Source organism: Gopherus evgoodei, chromosome 1 (assembly GCF_007399415.2).
Source record: "Gopherus evgoodei ecotype Sinaloan lineage chromosome 1, rGopEvg1_v1.p, whole genome shotgun sequence".
Lineage (NCBI taxonomy): Eukaryota > Metazoa > Chordata > Testudines > Testudinidae > Gopherus > Gopherus evgoodei.
Genome location: NC_044322.1, coordinates 136,398,731 through 136,420,612, shown reverse-complemented (window position 1 = coordinate 136,420,612; position 21,882 = coordinate 136,398,731). Strand labels below are relative to the sequence as shown.

General features: G+C 43.5%; 1 protein-coding gene across 1 annotated transcript in view; it reads left to right on the top strand.

Moving 5' to 3' along the window:
* The window catches only part of GEMIN8 (gem nuclear organelle associated protein 8), a 43,695-nt gene extending 22,959 nt beyond the window's left edge, over positions 1-20,736 (top strand). The window contains exon 4 of the mRNA XM_030573213.1: positions 19,107-20,736. Within this exon, the coding sequence (XP_030429073.1) occupies positions 19,107-19,363 (257 nt within the window). The 3' untranslated portion in view covers positions 19,364-20,736. The remainder of the gene's footprint in view (positions 1-19,106) is intronic.
* The last annotated feature ends 1,146 nt before the right edge of the window (positions 20,737-21,882 follow it).

Sequence of the window (21,882 nt, the reverse complement as noted above, 5' to 3'; positions counted from 1 at the left end):
GGTCAGTCTCACTTCACTCTACAACATAGGCCTGTCTCCCTGGCCTCCTCTCAATTGTAGATGGATGTACAACCAGACTGCTATGAGGAACTGTGATACTCAGCTATCATACCACTCTGGTGAGGGCTTAGCAAGTTGCTCTAATATACAAACCCACTCTTACAATTTTGATGCATTAGCTACTGTGACTCCTTGCTCTTTTTTGAATCATTTATTTTCATAATTCAGTTTTAGATAGAATTGCGTGTCGGCTCCTGCCTCTGCTTCCTTCTAGGAGTTAGGGGGTTGAGGGCATTGCTCTGTATTTGGACTCATCATACCAGTGCCAGAAAACTGAGGGATACAATCCCATGTCTAGAGACTGCCTATGGGACAAGAAATCCCTCATAGTCTTGCCAAACCCCAAGAGCCTGGGGATGTGAAAAACACTTCCCAGGAATGGGGAGAGTGACAAACCCTGAGTACTTCCAGCTGGGGGAGGGAGGGAGTGCTCTGTGTTGGGCTATGGATACTAGGGGATTGTATCTGAATAGCCCAGTTGGGAGCCTAGGATTCTGTTTTCCTCTAGAGCTACTCCTGGCGCTGAAGTTTCTGAAGTTAGTCCTGCTTATTTGCTTATTCTGCTGGCATCTGCAGCTGCTCTTACTGGCTCCTGTACTCTCCTTTACATGCTTTTCCCCTCCAGGGGAGCCTGGAAGAGCAGCTGCAGCTGCTGGGGAAAGAACTGGTGAGACCCTGCTGACGAGAGCAGCTCTAGAGGAAAGCAGTGTCTCCTGGTCCTCTGGTGGCTCTTCAGAAGTAGCCTCCACATTGCCTCAAGTGTCTATTCAGCTGTCTCTGTGCTCCTCTCCCCAGACTATGTGTTTGCTGCCTGCCCCGTAACCTGCTGTGGTTGGATGCCGTTACTGGGCTCCTTTTGCAGGAGAAACATCTGTCATTTCTGGTCTCCAAAATCAGTGCACTTCAGCCCGAATTCTAATGGTCAGTTCCTTGCTCTTGCCCCGATGAGTCCTGCAGGAATGTACCTTGGCACAGCCCCAGCCACTGTCTCCTACTGGGAAGTAGAAGCAGGGACCTGGAAACAATGAACACATTCTAATAAGCTATTAAAATAAGAAATATTTTCTATAACCCCTTGTGCATGGGAGATGAGGGAGGAAACTGTTACAGTAGCTATTTCTATAAGAATTTTTAAAAGTGTGGTTGTGCTATAAAATATTGGGATAAATAAAGCAGGGTAAAGGACCAGCATAAACAGGGTCCATAGTTTCTGCAATTGCCTGGCCACAGAATTGGCCACCTGCCCCAGAATATGACTGCACAATATCTAAAGTTTCATTTTTTAAAGATATCAGAGGGGTAGCCATGTTAGTCTGGATCTGTAAAAGCAGCGAAGAGTCCTGTGGCACCTTATAGACTAACAGACGTTTTGGAGCATGAGCTTTCATGGGTGAATACCCACTTCGTTGGATGCATGTAGTGGAAATTTCCAGAGGCAGGTATATATATGCAAGCAGGAAGCAGGCTAGAGATAACAAGATTGTTCAATCAGGGACGATGAGGCCCTCTTCTAGCAGCTGAGGTGTGAAAACCAAGGGAGGAGAAACTGGTTTTGTAGTTGGCAAGCCATTCACAGTCTTTGTTTAATCCTGAGCTGATGGTGTCAAATTTGCAGATGAACTGAAGCTCAGCAGTTTCTCTTTGAAGTCTGGTTCTGAAGTTTTTTTGCTGCAGGATGGCCACCTTAAGATCTGCTATAGTGTGGCCAGGGAGGTTGAAGTGTTCTCCTACAGGTTTTTGTATATTGCCATTCCTAATATCTGATTTGTGTCCATTTATCCTTTTCCGTAGAGACTGTCCAGGTTGGCCAATGTACATAGCAGAGGGCCATTGCTGGCATATATTACATTGGTGAACGTGCAGGTGAATGAACCAGTGATGGTGTGGCTGATCTGGTTAGGTCCTGTGATGGTATCGCTGGTGTAGATATGTGGGCAGAGTTGGCATCGAGGTTTTTTGCATGGATTGGTTCCTGAGTTAGAGTTACGATGGTGCGGTGTGCAGTTACTGGTGAGAATATGCTTCAGGTTGGCAGGTTGTCTGTGGGCGAGGACTGGCCTGCCACACAGGGCCTGTGAAAGTGTGGGATCGTTGTCCAGGATGGGTTGTAGATCCCTGATGATGCATTGGAGCGGTTTTAGCTGGGGACTGTATGTGATGGCCAGTGGAGTCCTGTTGGTTTCTTTCTTGGGTTTGTCTTGCAGTAGGAGACTTCTGGGTACACGTCTGGCTCTATTGATCTGTTTTCTTATTTCCTCGTGCGGGTATTGTAGTTTTGAGAATGCTTGGTGGAGATATTGTAGGTGTTGGTCTCTGTCTGAGGGTTAGAGCAGATGTGGTTGTACCTTGGTTCTTGGCTGTAGACAATGGATTGTGTGGTGTGCCTGGATGGAAACTGGAGGCATGAAGGTAGGCATAGCGGTCGGTAGGTTTTCGGTATAGGGTGGTGTTAATGTGACCATCACTTATTTGCACCGAGCTTCAGTTCATCTGCAAATTTGACACCATCAGCTCAGGTTTAAATGAAGACTGTAAATGGCTTGCCAACTACAAAACCAGTTTCTCCTCCCTTAGTTTTCACACCTCAGCTGCTAGAAGAGGGCCTCATCGTCCCTGATTGAACTAATCTTGTTATCTCTAGCCTGCTTCTTGCTTGCATATGTATACCTGCCCCTGGAAATTTCCACTACATGCATCTGGTGAAGTGGGTATTCACCCACGAAAGCTCATGCTCCAAAACGTCTGTTAGTCTATAAGGTGCCACAGGACTCTTTGCTATTTTTAAAAGATTAATTTTATGGTCCTTATAGTTCCAAAGAAACCCTTCCAAATGCCTAGCTCTGAGAGGTGTGAAGTGCTTCCATTCACTTTAATATGTGTTAATGCCCAAACTTAATAATGGCCATTTAAATGTCAGCATCTTACATTATTTCTCTGAACATGTTAGCAAAGCATCCCAATCCAGATAACAATGCTCTTATGCATTGTTGTTAGAGGCAGTCCAGGGAAAGGAGCTGAGAGGTCAAGGGCTTCTGCTCCCACCCGCTTCCGAAATTGTCATCTTCTGATCTGTTCGAAAGAGAGAGTGAAAGAGAAGGGCAGAGAGTAAGGATGGTCTGATGGTTAAGGTGCTGCTTGCCTCAGATTTGAAAGACTGGGTTCAATTCTCTGCTTTGCTACGCACATTCAGGGTGACTTTGCGAAAGTCACTTAGGCAATGGCTACGCTACGGACACACCCGTGAGTGACATAACTTATGCCAACTAAAGCACTGGTGTGGACAGTGCTCTCCCGCCAACCTAGTGAGTTCTGCCGACATAACTAGTGCTGCTCGCGTGGGCTGGCATAAGTAAGCTACCAGAAGAGCTCTCTCCCATTGGCTTAGAGCAGCTACACTAGAGAGCTTACAGTCGTGCGTGTGCATCAGTGCAGCTGCGAAGCTGCAAGCTCTCTCCTGTAGCCATAGCCTTAGGGCTTGTCTACATCACAAAGTTGCAGCGCTGGTGAGGGGGTTACAGCGCTGCAACTTAGGAGGGGGCATCACCAGCGCTGCAACTCCCTGTTTGCAGCGCTGGCCGTACTCCCGTTTTGTCTCGGGTGTAGAGGATCCAGCGCTGGTAATCAAGTGTAGACACTTACCAGCGCTTTTCTTGACCTCCGTGGAATAAGCAGGTATCCCAGCATACCTAAGGAAGCCTCTGGTAATCAAGCAGGTCTCCTTCCCCGGTTTGCTCTCGCGTTCCCCGAATCCCCGAGCAAGCAGGTCTCCTTCCCTGCGGTTTGCAGGGGGGTTCGGGGAACGCGAGAGCAAACCGCGGCGAAGCTGGTCTCCTTCCCCGGTTTGCTCTCGCGTTCCCCGAACCCCCGTGCAAGCAGGTCTCCTTCCCTGCGGTTTGCTGGGGGGTTCGGGGAACGCGAGAGCAAACCGCGGCGAAGCTGGTCTCCTTCCCCGGTTTGCTCTCGCGTTCCCCGAATCCCCGAGCAAGCAGGTCTCCTTCCCTGCGGTTTGCAGGGGGGTTCGGGGAACGCGAGAGCAAACCGCGGCGAAGCTGGTCTCCTTCCCCGGTTTGCTCTCGCGTTCCCCGAACCCCCGTGCAAGCAGGTCTCCTTCCCTGCGGTTTGCAGGGGGGTTCGGGGAACGCGAGAGCAAACCGCGGCGAAGCTGGTCTCCTTCCCCGGTTTGCTCTCGCGTTCCCCGAATCCCCGAGCAAGCAGGTCTCCTTCCCTGCGGTTTGCAGGGGGGTTCGGGGAACGCGAGAGCAAACCGCGGCGAAGCTGGTCTCCTTCCCCGGTTTGCTCTCGCGTTCCCGAACTCCCCTTGAAGCCGCCCAACAGCGCTGCAGTGTGGCCGCATCTAACACCACCTGCAGCGCTGGTTGCTGTAAGTGTGGCCACTCTGCAGCGCTGGCCCTATACAGCTGTACTAATACAGCCGTAACAACCAGCGCTGCAAAATTGTAGATGTAGACATACCCTTAGTCTTTCTGTGCCTGCAAAATGGAGATAATAGCACTCCTCTGCTTCATTGGGTTGTTCTGAAGATACGTATATTAGTGACTGTGAAGTATTCAAATACTACAGAGATGGGGGCTATATAAAGTACCGAAAATAGATTGGTGCATCCCCTCCTCAGTTCCACAATTCTCATTTGGCTCCTAAGTGCCAAAAATCGCTTGCACCACTGCCAAAGTCTCCCCTGATTTTTTAAAGTATTTGTTGTCGATATAAAATTCTGCAACATGTTGAAAATACAGCAGAAGCATAAAATGAAAAATAAATTTTGAACTGAGATTTGTATTGAAATTAATATTAGAGTAAATAACACAGTGAGCACTCTACTGATTCTGTGATTGCTCATATTTAATTCAGTAAAAACCTCCTTGGAGCTACTGCAGAAATGTCACAGCACCAGAAAATTCTTTCCACTACTTTGACAGTGAAATCAGGAGAGTCAACTACAGAATTGAGGTTCTCAAAGTGTGTTTGGGACCCTAATTTTAACACTGTTGTCCCCAAGTATCAGTACACCAACCGCCTGATATTTTTTCCCACTGCATAGTTCTTGCAGATTGCCTTCCTTTTCAGCAGCTGGAGACAAAGATGTGGAGGAGATTAGAGCACCAGTGGTAGAAGATTTGCTCGACGCCTCATCAGTTATGATTGTTTTCACATTCCTATGCCAGAGCTGTGGTGCAGTGTAGTTAAGAAATCATTTTCTTCTCTTGCCACAGCGTCGGTGAAGTCTACACCTGTGGATCTGTTCAGTGGGGGTTTTCATTGTGAAGGACTTTTTTTTTTTTTTAACTGCAAAGAAGGAAAATTTGTTATAACCAGAGCACGTTGGAGGAGACAGTATCAGGGCAGTGGGTGTTAAGTGCCTTCTCATCCTTTGTGGACTTTCTCGCTAAGGCCTGGGTCTACACTACGCGTTTAAACTGATTTTAGCAGCGTTAAACCGATTTAACGCTGTACCCGTCCACACCACGAGGCCCTTTATATTGATATAAAGGGCTCTTTAAATCGGTTTCTGTACTCCTCCTCGAAGAGAGGAGTAGCGCTAAAATCGGTATTACCATATTGGATTAGGGTTAGTGTGGCTGCAAATTGATGGTATTGGCCTCCTGGTGGTATCCCACAGTGCACCACTGTGACCGCTCTGGACAGCAGTCTCAGCTCGGCTGCAGTGGCAGGTAAACAGGAAAAGCCCCACGAAATTTTGATTTTCATTTCCTGTTTGCCCAGCGTGGAGCTCTGATCAGCACGGGTGGCAATGTAGTCCCAAATCCAAAAAGAGCTCCAGCATGGACCGTATGGGAGATACTGAATCTGATTGCTGTATGGGGAGACAAATCTGTTCTATCAAAGCTCCGTTACAGAAGACGAAATGCCAAAGCATTTGAAAAAAAAATCTACAGGCTACACAGTGCCGCGTGACAAGTGTAATGAGAAGCCAGAGACTCAAATGGACGCTCATGAAGGGAGGGAGGGAGGGGGTACTGAGGACTTCAGCTATCCCACAATCCCCAGCAGTCTCCGAAAAGTATTTGCATTCTTGGCTGAGCTCCCAGTGCCTGTAGGTTCAAACACGTTGTCCAGCGTGGTTCAGAAAATAGCTTGCCAATTTACTCCCCCACCACCACGTGAAAGAAAAGGGAAAGAAATCCTTTCTTGACTTCTTTCAATGTCACCCTATGTCTACTGAATGCTGCTGGTAGACGCGATGCTGCAGCAGTGAAGAGCAGTATCCGCTCCTCTCCCCTCCCCGGTGGCAGACGGTGCAGTACGACTGGTAACCGTCCTTTTTATCAACCCGTGAGTGCTCCTGGCTGGCTTTAGGTGAGGCTGGCCGGGGGCACCTGGGTGAAAATAGGAATGACTCCTGGTCATTCCCAGTAGATGGTACAGAACGGCTGGTAACCGTCTTCATCGTAGCAACTGGAGGCTGAGCTTCAATCAGCCCCCTCCCTTTCATGTGAAAAGAAAAGATTCTGTACTGCCTGGACTATCATAGCAGTGGGATGCTGGGCTCCTCTCCCCCACACTGCTTAATGTCCTGCCTGGACTATCATAGCACCGGGAGGCTGCCTCCCCCTCATTTTATGTCACTAAAAACTCAGTGTTTCTTATTCCTGCATTCTTTATTACTTCATGACACAAATGGGGGGGACACTGCCACGGTAGCCCAGGAAGGTTGGGGGAGAAGGGAAGCAACGGGTGGGGTTGTTGCAGGGGCACCCGCTGTGAATGGCATGTAGCTCATCATTTCTGCAGGATCTGACACAGCAGCTGTGCTCTCTGATACACTGCTTCTCTAGTACATTTGCCCCATATTCTAGGCAGGACTGACTCTATTTTTAGAAACCATAAAAGAGGGATTGACTCTGGGAGTCATTCCCAGTTTTGCTTTTGCGCCCCCAGCCGATCTCAGCCAGGGGCACCCATGATAGCAGCAGATAGCACAGAAGGACAGATAACCGTCTTCTCATTGCCAAATTACACTGGCAGCAGACAGTACAGAACGACTGGTAACCATCTCTGCTATCATGCAAAAGCAATGAATGCTGCTGTGTAGTGCTGGAGTATCGCCTCTGTCCACGGCATCCAGTACACATACGGTGACTGTAAAAAAAAAAAAAAAAAAAAAAAAAAGCTGAACAGGCTCCATGGTTGCCGTGCTATGGTGTCTGCCGGGGCAATCCAGGGAAAAAGGGCGCGAAATGATTGTCTGCCGTTGCTTTCCCAGAGGAAGGAATGACTGACGACATTTACCCAGAACCACCCGCGACAATGATTTTTGCCCCATCAGCCGCTGGGCTCTCAACCCAGAATTCTAAGGGGCGGGGGAGACTGCGGGAACTATGGGATAGCTATGGAATAGCTACCCACAGTGCAACGCTCCGGAAATCAACACTAACCTCAGACCATGGACACACACCGCCGAATTAATGTGCTTAGTGTGGCTGCATGCACTCGACTTTATACAATCTGTTTTATAAAACTGGTTTATGTAAAATCGGAATAATCCCGTAGTGTAGATGTACCCTAAGATGGATTTCTAAGAGAGTCGAATCTGCCCACTTGGGGTGGACTGTTGCGCTTCTTGGTTGGTAAAAGCCCTAATTCACCAAGGCACTTCAGAATATGCCTAAATGTGATCATATGAGTAGATTCATAGATTCATAGACTCTAGGACTGGAAGGGACTTCGAGAGGTCATCGAGTCCAGTTCTCTGCCCTCATGGCAGGACCAAATACTGTCTAGACCATCCCTGAGAGACATTTATCTAATCTACTCTTAAATATCTCCAGAGATGGAGATTCCACAACTTCCCTAGGCAATTTATTCCAGTGTTTAACTACCCTGACAGTTAGGAACTTTTTCCTAATGTCCAACCTAAATCTCCCTTACTGCAGTTTAAGCCCATTGCTTCTTGTTCTGTCATTAGAGGCTAAGGTGAACAAGTTTTCTCCCTCCTCCTGATGACACCCTCTTAGATACCTGAAAACTGCTATCATGTCCCCTCTCAGTCTTCTCCTTTCAAACTAAATAAACCCAGTTCTTTCAGCCTTCCTTCATAGGTCATGTTCTCAAGACCTTTAATCATTCTTGTTGCTCTTCTCTGGACCCTCTCCAATTTCTCCACATCTTTCTTGAAATGCAGTGCCCAGAACTGGACACAATACTCCAGTTGAGGCCTAACCAGTGCAGAGTAGAGCGGAAGAATAACTTCTTGTGTCTTGTTTACAACACACCTGTTAATGCATCCCAGAATCACGTTTGCTTTTTTTGCAACAGTATCACACTATTGACTCATATTTATCTTGTGGTCCACTATGACCCCTAGATCTTTCTGCCATACTCCTTTCTAGACAGTCTCTTCCCATTCTGTATGTGTGAAACTGATTGTTCCTTCCTAAGTGGAGCACTTTGCATTTGTCTTTATTGAACTTCATCCAGTTTACCTCAGACCATTTCTCCAATTTGTCCAGCTCATTTTGAATTTTGACCCTGTCCTCCAGAGCAGTTGCAATCCCTCCTAGTTTGGTATCGTCCGCAAACTTAATAAGCGTGCTTTCTATGCCAACATCTAAGTCGTTGATGAAGATACTGAACAGAGCCGGTCCCAAAACAGACCCCTGCGGAACCCGACTTGTTATACCTTTCCAGCAGGATTGGGAGCCATTAATAACTACTCTCTGAGTATGGTTATACAGCCAGTTATGCACCCACCTTATAGTAGCCCTATCTAAATTGTATTTGCCTAGTTTATCGATAAGGATATCAAGCGAGACCGTATCAAATGCCTTGCTTAAGTCTAGGTATACCACATCCACCACTTCTCCCTTATCCACAAGGCTTGTTATCCTATCAAAGAAAGCTATCAGATTGGTTTGACACGATTTGTTCTTTACAAATCAATGCCGGCTATTCCCTATCACCTTACCAACTTCCAAGTGTTTGCAGATGATTTCTTTAATTACTTGCTCTGTTGTCTTCCCTGGCACAGAAGTTAAACTAACTGGTCTGTAGTTTCCTGGGTTGTTTTTGTTTCCCTTTTTATAGATGGGCACTATATCTGCCCTTTTCCAGTCTTCTGGAATCTCTCTCGTCTCCCATGACTTTCCAAAGATAATAGCTAGAGGCTCAGATACCTCCTCTATTAGCTCCTTGAGTATTCTAGGATGCATTTCATCAGGCCCTGGTGACTTGCAGGCATCTAGCTTTTCTAAGTGATTTTTAACTTGCTCTTTTTTTATTTTATCTTCTAAACCTACCCCCTTTCCATAAGCATTCACTATGTTAGACATTCCTTCAGACTTCTCAGTGAAGACAGAAACAAAGACGTCATTAAGCATCTCTGCCATTTCCAAGGTTCCTGTTACTGTTTCTCCCTCCTCACTGAGCAGTGGGCCTACCCTGTCCTTGGTCATCCTCTTGCTTCTAATGTATTGATAAAAAGTCTTCTTGTTTCCCTTTAGTCCCATAGCTAGTTTGAGCTCATTTTATGCCTTTGCCTTTCTAATCTTGCCCCTACATTCCTGTGTTATTTGCCTATATTCGTCCTTTGTAATCTGACTTAGTTTCCATTTTTTATATGGCGCCTTTTTATTTTGTAGGTCACGCAAGTTCTCGTGGTTAAGCCAAGTTGGTCTTTTGCCACATTTTCTATCTTTCCTACCCATCGGAATAGCTTGCTTTTGGGCCCTTAATAGAGTAGCCCCTTTGAAGTCAGTTCAGGGTGGTATTGAGCTCACTACTGAGCTCACACCTGGCAGGAAATGTTAATAATTTAACACTGGGCAGGATGCCAGCTGCCCTGTTAAAACAGGCAATAGTTGGGCTCTCTGTCCAGAAACAGGCTCTGAATGATTGCCTGGTATCAGAGCAGATGATGATGGAGGCAGCTCCAGTCACATCTGGAATCCATAAATTTTCTCGATTCTTGTCAGTTGGTTTTTTTCCCTCAGTATTGATACCTTTGATTCATGATCTATTTATAGTAAGTATGCCAGAAAGGTATCCATGCTGATTTTATACATCTGTCAGCCGCACTCTGTACCAGAGGCCATGAGGTTTTATCCCTTGTTCGAGGAGCACTGCTGGAATTTGATATGGGGACGTGGGGGTGGAAACTGAAATAGTTGAGCTTTCCTCTTTTTTTAAGAAAGATTCCATAAGGTGTCTTCGATAATTTTTCCTCCTCCCCAAGGACTCTCAACTGCATGGTGTTCAACCTTGTCACCCTGCCTCTTCATCAAAGAATGTGCTGCTTCTATTCCCTCTCATTGCTCAGTTGAGGTACACATGGATTGAGTGAGCTGATAATTTTGCTTTCAGTACAGAATTACAAGGGAGGGAAGTGACCTTCGTTTAGTAGACATTGTAAATCTTAGTTTCATTTACTAAGATGCCCTGATAGGTGAAAGACAGTTTCAGAACTAGGAGACCATGTTTTAGTTTATGCTCTGGTCTGGACTTTCGCTTCCTGGCATGCAGGTGTTTTCTCTTGGTTTTATAGTAGCTTAGAGTGCCAAACTTGTTGACCAATTACAAGTGAAGTTGCTGGGTGGTCAGCTAGCATAATATAACAGCAGAGGGAAATAGGAAGAACATTCAGAAGACAGTCTAAGGAAAAATCCCAAATCCCTTGCTACCAAAGTTCTGATCAACTGAGCCACTCTGGAAAGTGTGATGACCCCTCTTTCAAAAGGCTTCTTATGAGATGATGGACAAGCCAGGTTAGGAAACTTGCCCTGGTTGCCTAGAGACGTGGACTTTTTTTTTTTTTTTTAATATAAACTTTCTGAGGCCAGCTTAATCCTGATCAGTGTAATTTGTTTTATTCTGTGTGTCTGCAGTAACAGTTACTTGGATCACTGCTAGTTAACTGAAAGATCAGTGCATAGTTCCTCTGTTTCTTAACTTTTTTTTTTTAAACATGACAGCTACAAAATGTTATCCGAAAACACTTGAAAAAGAGAGTTTTTGCTGAAGCAAAGAGTAACCATTTTTCCATTGTTTATTATTTTATTTGCATTCATATAATATACAATAATTCTAGCTTCACTTCAGCATCCCTGTCTGTAGCTGGAGTTGGGAAATATAGCTCAACAATTTAATATGCTATTGTGAGAATTAATTTTTTAGAAAGTAATGCAGGCAAAATACTGTTTGGATTATACTCACAATTCACATTTCAGTACTATTCAGTTGTCTGTGGTGTTTTGTACAGGTATGAAACATTTATTTCATAGCACATGTACTTAATCTCTATTCACAACTCTACTCAGAACATAGATGGTAATCTTTGACAATGGCAAAACAGATTTAAAAATAAAACACCTTTGGATTTGGGCATTCTGAATTTCTTTAGAAGGCTGATACAAGTTGTTTTTATAATGGAGCATATAATAAAGTACATTCTCTCTCCTGTTGTGTGTAAAGTTATGTGGGCATATATGTAGGTATAGTTTATATATAGATTTAAGTAATCTCTCTGTTTATTGTAGCCCTGGTGTCTTTGTCTGTTGTCAGCATTGTTGCCATCAGCGACAGATTGGAATTGTTTTTGGGGGAGGGGAAGGAGTGCACAATCAGCTGGTCTGAATCTAATCTTATTGCTGTAGACTTGATCCTTACTAGAAGCAGCTGCCAGAGCCTGATCCTGCGCTAATTTCAAAGTAATGGCCAGTAGCCCATTGACTTTGTAATTCTGTCACATGACTTAAGCGTACAGACTCTGGCTATCCCTTCCAATAGCGTGTGTGTCTTACTGGGTGAATAGTGCAGCATAATGTGACCTGGATCTGGTCACTTTAACATTTTAAAATGGGCTATGCCTCAGTGACTCTGGATGCTTTAGTCCAGTATGTATGCAGTATGGACTGGTCCATGTGTGGCAGAGAGATGATCATGGATTCTGTTAGAGCTGTCTGTAATTTCTAGAACAGACTTTCACTCAAAGTACTGCCAGCCAAGCTGATTTCTAATGTAGTAATGCTTGTTTGAGTTCATGTTATAGGTGAGATTCTTTAAGAATGGTTAACTCTAGAAGGTAATAGGGGGAAACATAATCCAGCTGACTGGCAGTTCAGTTGCGGATCCTGGACAGCAGAAATGTAAAGTGTTGCTAGTGTGAACGTTTGATTGATAACAATCTAAACAATAAATCTTGAGTCATTTCTGATCTTGGATCCTTGGGCAGGTATGTGAGATCAGAACCGAGTCCTTACTTGCTAATGGCATTTGTAAAAAGAGAAATTCATTTCTTTAATCTTCTGTTACTCTGCACTTCTACAAGTCATTTAATCCAAAAATTTCAAAATAATTTGTAACCATTAATCCTTCTAAAATTCCCTGTGAAGCAGGAAAACATTCTACTAATTTTATAGATCAATGGACTGAGGCACAGAGTGGATAACTAACTTGCCAACATTATAACTATTCTACAGCAAATCTGGAAATGGAACCCAAGAGTTCTGACTTCAGTTCCTTGTTTCTGTTATATATTTAAATTTTTAAGTTTACATTTGCTCAGTGTCTTGGTAGCGATTTCATCTTATTTCTGCAATTGTCAGTTTCCCTCTCCTAAAGCTCTAGAAAAGCGGAGAAAGTGTCTGTTATAACAAAAGGAAATGAGCTGAATTGAATACATTTCATTTGGGAAATCTGTTTTGTGTCTGCTGGAATAAATTGCCTTTTATAACCGTGTCTGTTCTGAGGAGTGCACTCTTTGGACTCTTTCCTACTTGTTTCTCCAGTGAGATTTCAGATGACAGCAAGACTGACAATGAAATACATCTGCTCCTATTTCTTATGTTGAAATCCAGTGAAACTTTTTTTCGTAAGAGTTGTGTTGTTCATAGATTTAAGATGAGCTCATGGTAAAATGTTGGATATTTATTCTAATGGTTAGTAGGGATGAAGGTGAGTTAGAACTATTCTGCATGAAGGTGCCTGGTTTATAATCTTTTTGTTAGTTCCATTTTGTGGTTGGCTGCCATGGCAGTGACTGAGCGCTTGCCTACACGGGGAATTATTCCAGAAAAAAGTAATTTTTATTCCAAAATAGTGTCCACACCTGGGAGTTATACCAGGAGAGCTGTAGCAGAATAGTTACTCTGCTATAGCTATGCCAGTCAATTTCCCTGTGTAGACAAGTCCTAATTCTTCTGTTTGAAGAGTGATGTGATCTCCCTCGGAGATCATGGTTCAGTGGGAGGGGTTTCATTACGTTTTCAGTTGTAGCCCTAATATTGTCATTCTGCAAGCAAAAGCCAGTTTGAATTTAATGGCAATTTTAAGTATGGATTCAGCCTACTGAAGGTAATTCACAGCTAGAACTGGCTTTCTCACGCTGCATCATATTTTCTCATTTAGTACATAGGTGCAGCAGGACTTTTCGTTGTTTTGTGCTCACCTGTGTCAAAGAAACCATATCCCGTAAATAAGACTGTATCTTTGCATAATCCCAATTTGTTTGTGTTTGGGTTTACCCAAAAATTGGTTGCATTACCTAGGCTCCCACTGACTGATGCGCCATTCCTGCAAAGCTCTGCATTGCTGCAGGAGCAGAGCTTGAGGCTTCAGCCTTGTGTGCAACTCTTAAGCTCCTTGGGATTTCTAAAGAGCTAAAGCTAAATACCTTGGACATCCCAGTTACAGAACCCTCAGTTTTTAAAGTTTATTTTGTGTTTTTATACAAATGTATTTATTTATTTTACTCAAAGGTTTAGCTGGTGTTAGTGATTAATATTTTTTATGATAAAATAACCTGTTTCTGCCAGCTCAGGAAAGATCACATGGACCTTTGCTGTAGTTTTGCTCCCTAGCAAAACCTGTGGAAGAATCAGCCTCTCAAACTGAGGAGCAGCATATGGTAAAAGATTAGCACACCAGAGGACTGCTTCTAGCACAGCCTTCAGAAACAGAACTAGGAACTAAAAACCTTAGTGGAAAAAGAGAATGCCTAAATTCTTCAGATAGATTTGTGACATGCTGCTCATGTCTAGGTTATATTTAGAATTGGATCAGGAAGCTCAGAAATGAGACTATTATTTATCTTTGTAATAAACAGACAAATACACTGAACAGGAATACTAGTCAGACATCACATAAGAAAAACACTGAGGAAAGTGAAATGTTTTTGTAAAGAATAATCTGCTATCTAAGATGGAAAATGGAAGACAGTAAAGGAAGAACCATTTGCCACTTTTGAAGAGCAGGACCGTGGTCTGTTACCAGAATATCATTTGAATGGCTCATAACCCAGAAACATGGCAGAATGCAAAATGTTTCCACCCAAAGAGTTATGGAGAAGTCTTTATAAGAAGAGTTGCCATTTTGCATAGGCTCAGAAGATACAAGTCTCTCCTTACAGAGCTTTCTCCAAATAAAAGTGTATCTTTTTTTAAAAAGAGGAAAAAGTGTAAACTTCTGTGATGATTACTCTTTAAGCTTCTTAGAAGATATTACAAAATAATGAAGGGTGAAATGGATCAAAATTACAGTATTTATTCTTTTAAAATGAGGATAAATAGAGTCATCTGGGCTACTAAGGGCCTCTGGGGAAATTGCTTAAGTCTTGAGGAGGGCCAGCACATGAAGGGTTGTTGTGTCCACATGGAGCCCCAATTGCAGGCCTGGTGGGGGGGGTAGGGGAGGGCTTAATCCTTATTGAACTAACAGCAGCTTATTCTGATCCTGCCAGTGACAGTCAGTAGAATTGCAATTGTCTTTATTTGTGCAGATTTTGTCTCATCTAATGCATTACCAAATTAAAGATGATTATTTGTAGCAGGCAGTGTAGGCAAAAAGAGATTGCTTTGGTGCCTGATTACCAGGGTGACATCATTATAGGGTTTTTTTTAATTATTATTTTTGCACTCCGTGTTTCTAATCAAAATCAAGCTTTATTGGAACATTAATGAAGGCCTGAAAACCTTGGTAGTATCCCAGTACAGATGAAAGTGAGTTAAATAAATGTATTTGGGACCCTGGAAGTTGGAAAGGAATCTCCTCTTCACTATGTCTGGAAAATGGTCTGACAGGTTTGTTTGTTTGTTTGTTTTCCAGATGAGGATCATCTCACAGCAGAAATGTATTCAGTTGTGATATATTGATTCTAGAGATGGGTTTTAAGACAAAAGTAACTCTAGGGGTGGGGGAGGGGGAATTCCAGGAAACTGCATTATAAAAATGTCAGCAGTGTTTATTCTTTGTAGTGTAACCAGATTACACTACAGGTGGTTGCCTGGCTTATAACATTTGCAAAATATTGTTCCACAATTATATTAGAAAGTAAAATCTTGCCAGTAATTGCATGCTTTAAAAGGAAGCTTTGATATATTTATTTTAGTCTATGGGGAGTGGAAAGAGGGTCCCCTCAGAATTGTGTAAATAGTTTTTTCAAAGGAATTCCTTGCTCCAGTTCCTTTAGCCATGAGGCTCTGATTTGGGAGTGCGGGGGGATTCTAGTACTCTAGGTTGAGGATAACTTTCGTACTGAGTCCTGCCAGTTCAGGGTTTTTCAAACAGGGGTCGCTACTTGTGTAGGGAAAGCCCCTGGCGGGCCAGGCCAGTGTGTTTACCTGCTCCGTCCACGGGTTCGACCGATCACGGCTCCCACTGGCAGCAGATTGCTGCTCCGGGCCAATCGGAGCTGCTGGAAGCTGCGGCCAGTAAATCCCTCGGTCTGCGCTGCTTCTAGCAGCTCCCATTAACCCAGAGCAGCGATCCGCGGCCAGTGGGAGCCGTGATCAGCCGGACCTGCAGATGGGGCAGGTAAACACACCGGCCTGGCCCTCCAAGGTTTTCCCTGCACAAGCAGCAACCCCTGTTTGAGAAACCCTGTGCTAGTTTATATATAGATTAACTTTGGTGTTTGCTTCAGATGAGCGCTGGATTCTTTGCTTTGCCCTATATACATTATAAGAGCATGCAGTTTATAACATTTTCTTAAATTCAGTACATTACTAGTTATTTATTTTCAAATCTTTTGATCTAAGGATAATTGCACATTTCTTGCACAGGTTCTTTTTATTTTTGTGCCTGTGAAAAGAGTCAGACTGATACCTACTGAGAACAAAGTCTGCCATTTTTCCACAGAGCAAGTGCAGTCTGAGCAATGCAGGTCAGACTTCCCCACTCTGCTGGAGAGACTACTGCTATAGATGTTTCAGTTTATATACCCATTCCTTCCTTGGCCTTTTTCCCAAGATTTCCAACAACTGTAGTAGTTAGTGGCCATTATGATGGTAGCTTTTGTGACCACAAATAACTGGTTTCAGACCACAAACACACTTCACATAGGCCCCAAAACACCTCTGCTAGTAATACCTTTTAGCACTAGTGTCCTGGGTTGAAGTTGAACAAGTGTCATAGAAGTGAAAAGCTGTGTGTCCCTTAGCATGTCCTCTGAGTCCGACCTCCTTCTGCAGAGTATTAAACAGCATTGGCTCTGGGCTTTAAATATCTGAAACTATATGATGTAGTGATTTTGGGAATCTCTTCACCAGAGCTATGGGATGATAAATAGGTTGGTAAACCTCCGTTCAAAAATCAAGGGACATACACCTCTACCTCGATATAACGCTGTCCTTGGGAGCCAAAAAATCTTACCGCATTATAGGTGAAACCATGTTATATTGAACTTGCTTTGATGAACCAGAGTGCACAGCCCCACCCCCCTGGAGCACAGTTTTACCACATTCTATCCAAATTCGTGTTGTATCGAGGTAGCAGTGTACGTTTATAAATACAAAATAAAACATATACTGTAGCAGTGCATTGATTTATTTGGGGATTAGGATCAAAGATTATTCCTTATAGCAGGGGTCAACAACCTTCAGCACGGAGCCCATCAGGGAATCAGCTGGTGGCTGCAAGACATTTTGCTTATGTTGACTGTCCAGAGGCATGTCCCCCCCCACAGCTCCCAGTGACCGCAGTTTGCCGTTCCCGGCCAGTGGAAGTTGTGGAAAGCAGCGTGGGCTGCAGGCAACAGCCTGTGGACAGTCAATGTAAACAAAAACAACAAGGAGTACGGTGGCACCTTAAAAACTAACAGATTAATTTGGGCATAAGCTTTCTGAAGAAGTGAGTTTTTTTACCCACAAAAGCTTATGCCCAAATAAATCTGTTAGTCTTTAAGGTGCCACCAGACTCCTTGTTGTTTTTGTGGATACAGACTAACACAGCTACCTCCTGATACTTGACACAACATGAACAAAATGTCTCGTGGCCCACCAGCGAATTACCCTGATGGGCCGCGTGCCGAAGGTTGCTGACCCCTGCCTTATAGGTTTCCATATAGACCCTCATCTGTGTGTTTCCTCAGGGGTATTGGCAGAAGAATGTTCTTCCCTTTGGAGACATGCCTTTTAAAACAAAATAATAGTAAAGGGAGCATCTAGATAGAACGGGTGTGCTCATAGTCCCACAAATTCCCCCTTACATCTGCCACAGAAATATGGACAAATACAGTAACCTTTAAAATGGCAAGGCAAAGCTTTCTGTCTCTCCAGCAAAGAAACAGACGCCAGAGTTGAAGTTTCATATTATACTGTTTAAAATATCTGTTTTCTGGGTATGAGGAATGATGTGTTTAGTGAGGCTGACAGACTGTCAGTTGGCTGCTATACACACTACTTTCCAGCATAAAAATAAACTGCAGATGTTCCAAGACAGATATATCAAGATACTTAGCTTTGGTTTCAGGTTTGCAGATGTTCTGTGTTTCACTAGAGAGAAATCTCAGGGTTAGTGTTGATAAAAATGCATTCTCCATAACTCCACAGACTGAGTCTTGTGTGTGTTTAATACATTTTGACCTGTAAGCACTTTTGCTGTTTTAAATACCAAAACACAAAAACATTTCTTGTCTTTTCTTCCCATAATGAGTAAACCAAAATAAGTTATTAACTAGGAGCCCTGTTGAGAGATGAGTACTCAACATCTTTCACATCTTAGGTGTTGGAACTAATGGTGCTGGGAGTGCTGCAGCACCCTCTGGCATGAAGTGGTTTCCATTATATACAGAGTTTACAGTTTGGTTCAATGGCTCTCGGCACCCCCACTATACAAATTGTTCCAGCACCCCTGTGTGGTGTTGTTTGCAATGGTTGTTGGAAATATGCAGCACCTAGCAGAGTATATCTTCTAGGAGTCGTGCCACAATGTTGGACCTGTTGTTTTAACAACATAATTAATCTTCTTGCTGCAGTGATGGTTTTTCAATTAGCCTATAGTTAACTGTATGGAGCTGAGCTGGGGATGGGGAATCATCCAGATATTACTGCCAGATGAGTTTTAATTTATTTCCAAGGACAAATAGAACTGTTTTACCTGTCTGAATTACTGTAACTTCACTTCAATACTTTGATATGCTACTGGATTTTTAAAACAGAAAATAATGAGAATATTGTCTGTGTGTGCTTTGTAAAACTCAAGTAAGGAATTAACTTGGTGCAAGAGTGTAAACATGGCTCTGACAGCTGTATTTCCCACAATACACTTGATGGCTGGCACTTGCATGACATACTGGCTTGTCCCTTCTTTCATGTAGAAAATGTAGCTGGATACAATTGGCTATGGTTCAACTAAAGTTACACTGTTTTGTGTATCATCTCATCACAGCAGCAAAGTAATTACTTCCAGCATTGGGTTTTCCACCTTGATAGGACGGTGAATGTGTAAGGGAGAGATGAGACAAAGCTGATTCAGTTTTGTTTTTTATAAATGCAAGATTCTCAACAACTTCAAGATTCAAGTCAACTACTTTGTTCTCTTTTTAATTTTTAGTTATGCTATTTGGTGGTGATCTTACATTATGCAGCATGATATGTAATGTGAAATTTGCTTTGTGAATATAACAATAAGCCACACTTTGAGTGACCGTGTGCTTCAGGTCTAACCGTGGGCCCTGCGTGCATTTGACTTTGTATTCACTTACAAAATAACAAACTGATGAGATTTCAGCAGAGCTAAAGCATGACTGGTGGTATCCTAATAAAATATTAAGTCTCCCGCGGTTCTTTTATGCCTAGGAAAGCAGCAGCAGCTAGAAGCCGAGCACCAGGACATGTATGTTGAAGCTGATCATGACCTGCACCTAACAACACGACGTTCGGTACAACCCCCTGCAGAAAGACCCGGGGAGAGACGTGTGGCTGAAATGAAGAAACTCTATGGTGTGGGTGCTGCCAAAATCCAAGCCATGGAGACTGCCATGCAACTTGCCTTTGATAGGAACTGTGATAAAAAGCAGCCCAAGTACTGGCCTGTTATCCCCCTGAAACTGTGAGCTGTATCATCTTCTGTACTAGCAGTCGAGCGCTGTAGCTGTGGGTGCCCAATCAGGCTACACAGCTCAATGAATGAATCAAGGGTCATCATTTGTTCTCCTTTCCCCTCCTGCCAAGCACACTCCCCCTCTTCTTTTTAATCTGTCTACCAGAGTTTTCAGAATCTATAGCATCTCCACAGGGAAGTGCTGAAGTATTGATTTGTACTGTAGGGATAATGAAATTTTACTTCTTTTTAAAATGTATATTTTCATTAATTTAATGTTGGTCTGCCTTGACCATGCTTGCAGGAAATGAAATAGCGTTTGTTTGCACTTAGTGAGCTCAGAAGACTGTTCAGCAACACAAAAATCTCTACAGATGATCCACTTATTTATTATTTTTAATGTAGTAGCCTTGAGATCCATTTTAACACAGTACAACTTGAAGTGTTGTGAATTCTGAACCCTCATCCTTGATTTGGGGATCCTGCAGTCAATTGGCAAAGTTACAAAATACTAAATTACTATAGCACAGCCATTTGAAAGCTCTTTGAAAGCTTTATAATAAGGCAGGAATTTTTTATTCCACTCTGAAACTTGGCAGGCAGAATTTCAATCCAGAAGCAAACTTATATGAAAACATTAAAAAAGAAATTTTGGCCATTTTTATTATACAGTTGTTTAGCATGGTAGCAAAAATGTCTAATTGATTTGATACATTAAAAAAAGGAATATTAAACCAGCGGAGAGGGTTAGGTTGCAGTTCTGTCACCCTTCACTCACACTGAGTAGTGTCTTACTCAACTAATAATTTCATTGATTTGTGAACTCAATGAGTAAGCAATACTCACTATGAATAAAGGAGACAGAATTGTGCCCTTAATGTTGAAAAGTGAGTACTCTGGATATGTAATCGTGAAAATCCTTCAGTAAAGCAGCTGTGTGTCACTGTCGTATACTTAGTTTGCACCAAAACAAATCTTCACCCAATCAAAGTAATACTGACTTCAGACATTTTTCTGTAGAAAGAGTTGTGTGACGAATATGATGATTAAATGGCCTCTCTGTAATATGCAGTATTTCCATGCTACATTATAAGTGGTTCCAAAGAAACATATTAGTGACTTAACTGTCATAAACATGGGTGACCCGTTTTTGGGGTAGAGAAGGCTGAGGCTGAAGTTCCAACCGTTTAATTTGCTCTAGCTATGTCCTGTACTTGCCTATATGGTCTAGCCCAGTGGTCCGCAATGCGGTGCCTGCGGGTGCCATGGCACCCGCAGGGGCATCTTAATGCACCTGTGCCCTGGCCCCTGGGCGGGCACCCTCCGAAATGCTGCCAAATTTCAGCGGCATTTCGGCGGGGACGCCTCTTGATGACGACACTTGTTGCCGACAAGTGATGTCATCGAGAGGCGTCGCCCCCGAATTTCGGCGGGGGCGCCTCTCGATGACGTCACTTGTCGATGGCAAGCGGCGTCATCGAGAGGTGTCGCCGCCGAAATGCCGCCGAAATTCGGCAGCATTTTCGCGAGTGCTCCACCACCTCAGTGGTCCTTCGGCTGCCACCCGCCAGCCAAAAAGGTTGGGGACCACTGGTCTAGCCGTTGTAGCATGTGTGATATATAATAAACCACATTAATCTCTCTGCCCTTTGCTATATCCTGGTAGACCAGAGCAAATTTCAGATTTAACTTTGAATTTCCTTGTTCTTATCACTTAGTGTTACAGCTTCAAAAGTATTTTATTTTTCATTCTAACTGAATATAACATGCATAACATGAAGTGGTAAGATTGAACTCCTTAAAATTAAAAGCTTCTAGACTCCAAGACTCATTACCGATGTAATTGAACTAACAAGCTTGTACACAGGGAAAAAAATAAGCTGGGGTTGTGAAATGTAATCCCGCATTTCGTGTACTTTAATTTTGTCATGGTATGTATGTTAGCGATCGACTATGAAATGTTGGGAATTAGTGTTTTTGCTAGGATCTCTCTTGGTTGACAGAATAAACTTTTATCTTCTCATATAAACTCTGTGATAAAAATCTTTTTTTTTTACATCCTTCCCCAGCTGTACAACACTTATTCAATGCCCAAGGGTGGTAAACCTTCCCTTGCTTTCTCTGTTTGCTAGGGAAGGCTGCACCTTACCCTGGTGCAGCTTTAATTTAGATATGTTGTGAAAAGTGCATATGGGTTTATATGAGGGCTTCACAGGAACCCTTGGCCCTCTCACGGCCTATCTGGTAAGGTGCAAAGTGGGTGAAGAGGGCTGCTGTGCTTTTTGAGGGAAGGGCATCTTTCCTTCCAGATCCATGTACAGATCTCTCCCTTCTAGGGTGACCAGACATCCCGGACTGTCCCGATTTTGAGGAGTTTGTCCCGCGTCCCAACCAGAGTATGGTCAGGACGCCATTTGTCCCAATATTTTGTTTCCTGGTCTTTGGTGGCAATTTGGCAGAGAATCCTTCAGTCGCGAATGGTCTTCAGCGGTATTTCGTCAGCAGGTGCTTCTCTCTTTGGCGGCAAGGTTT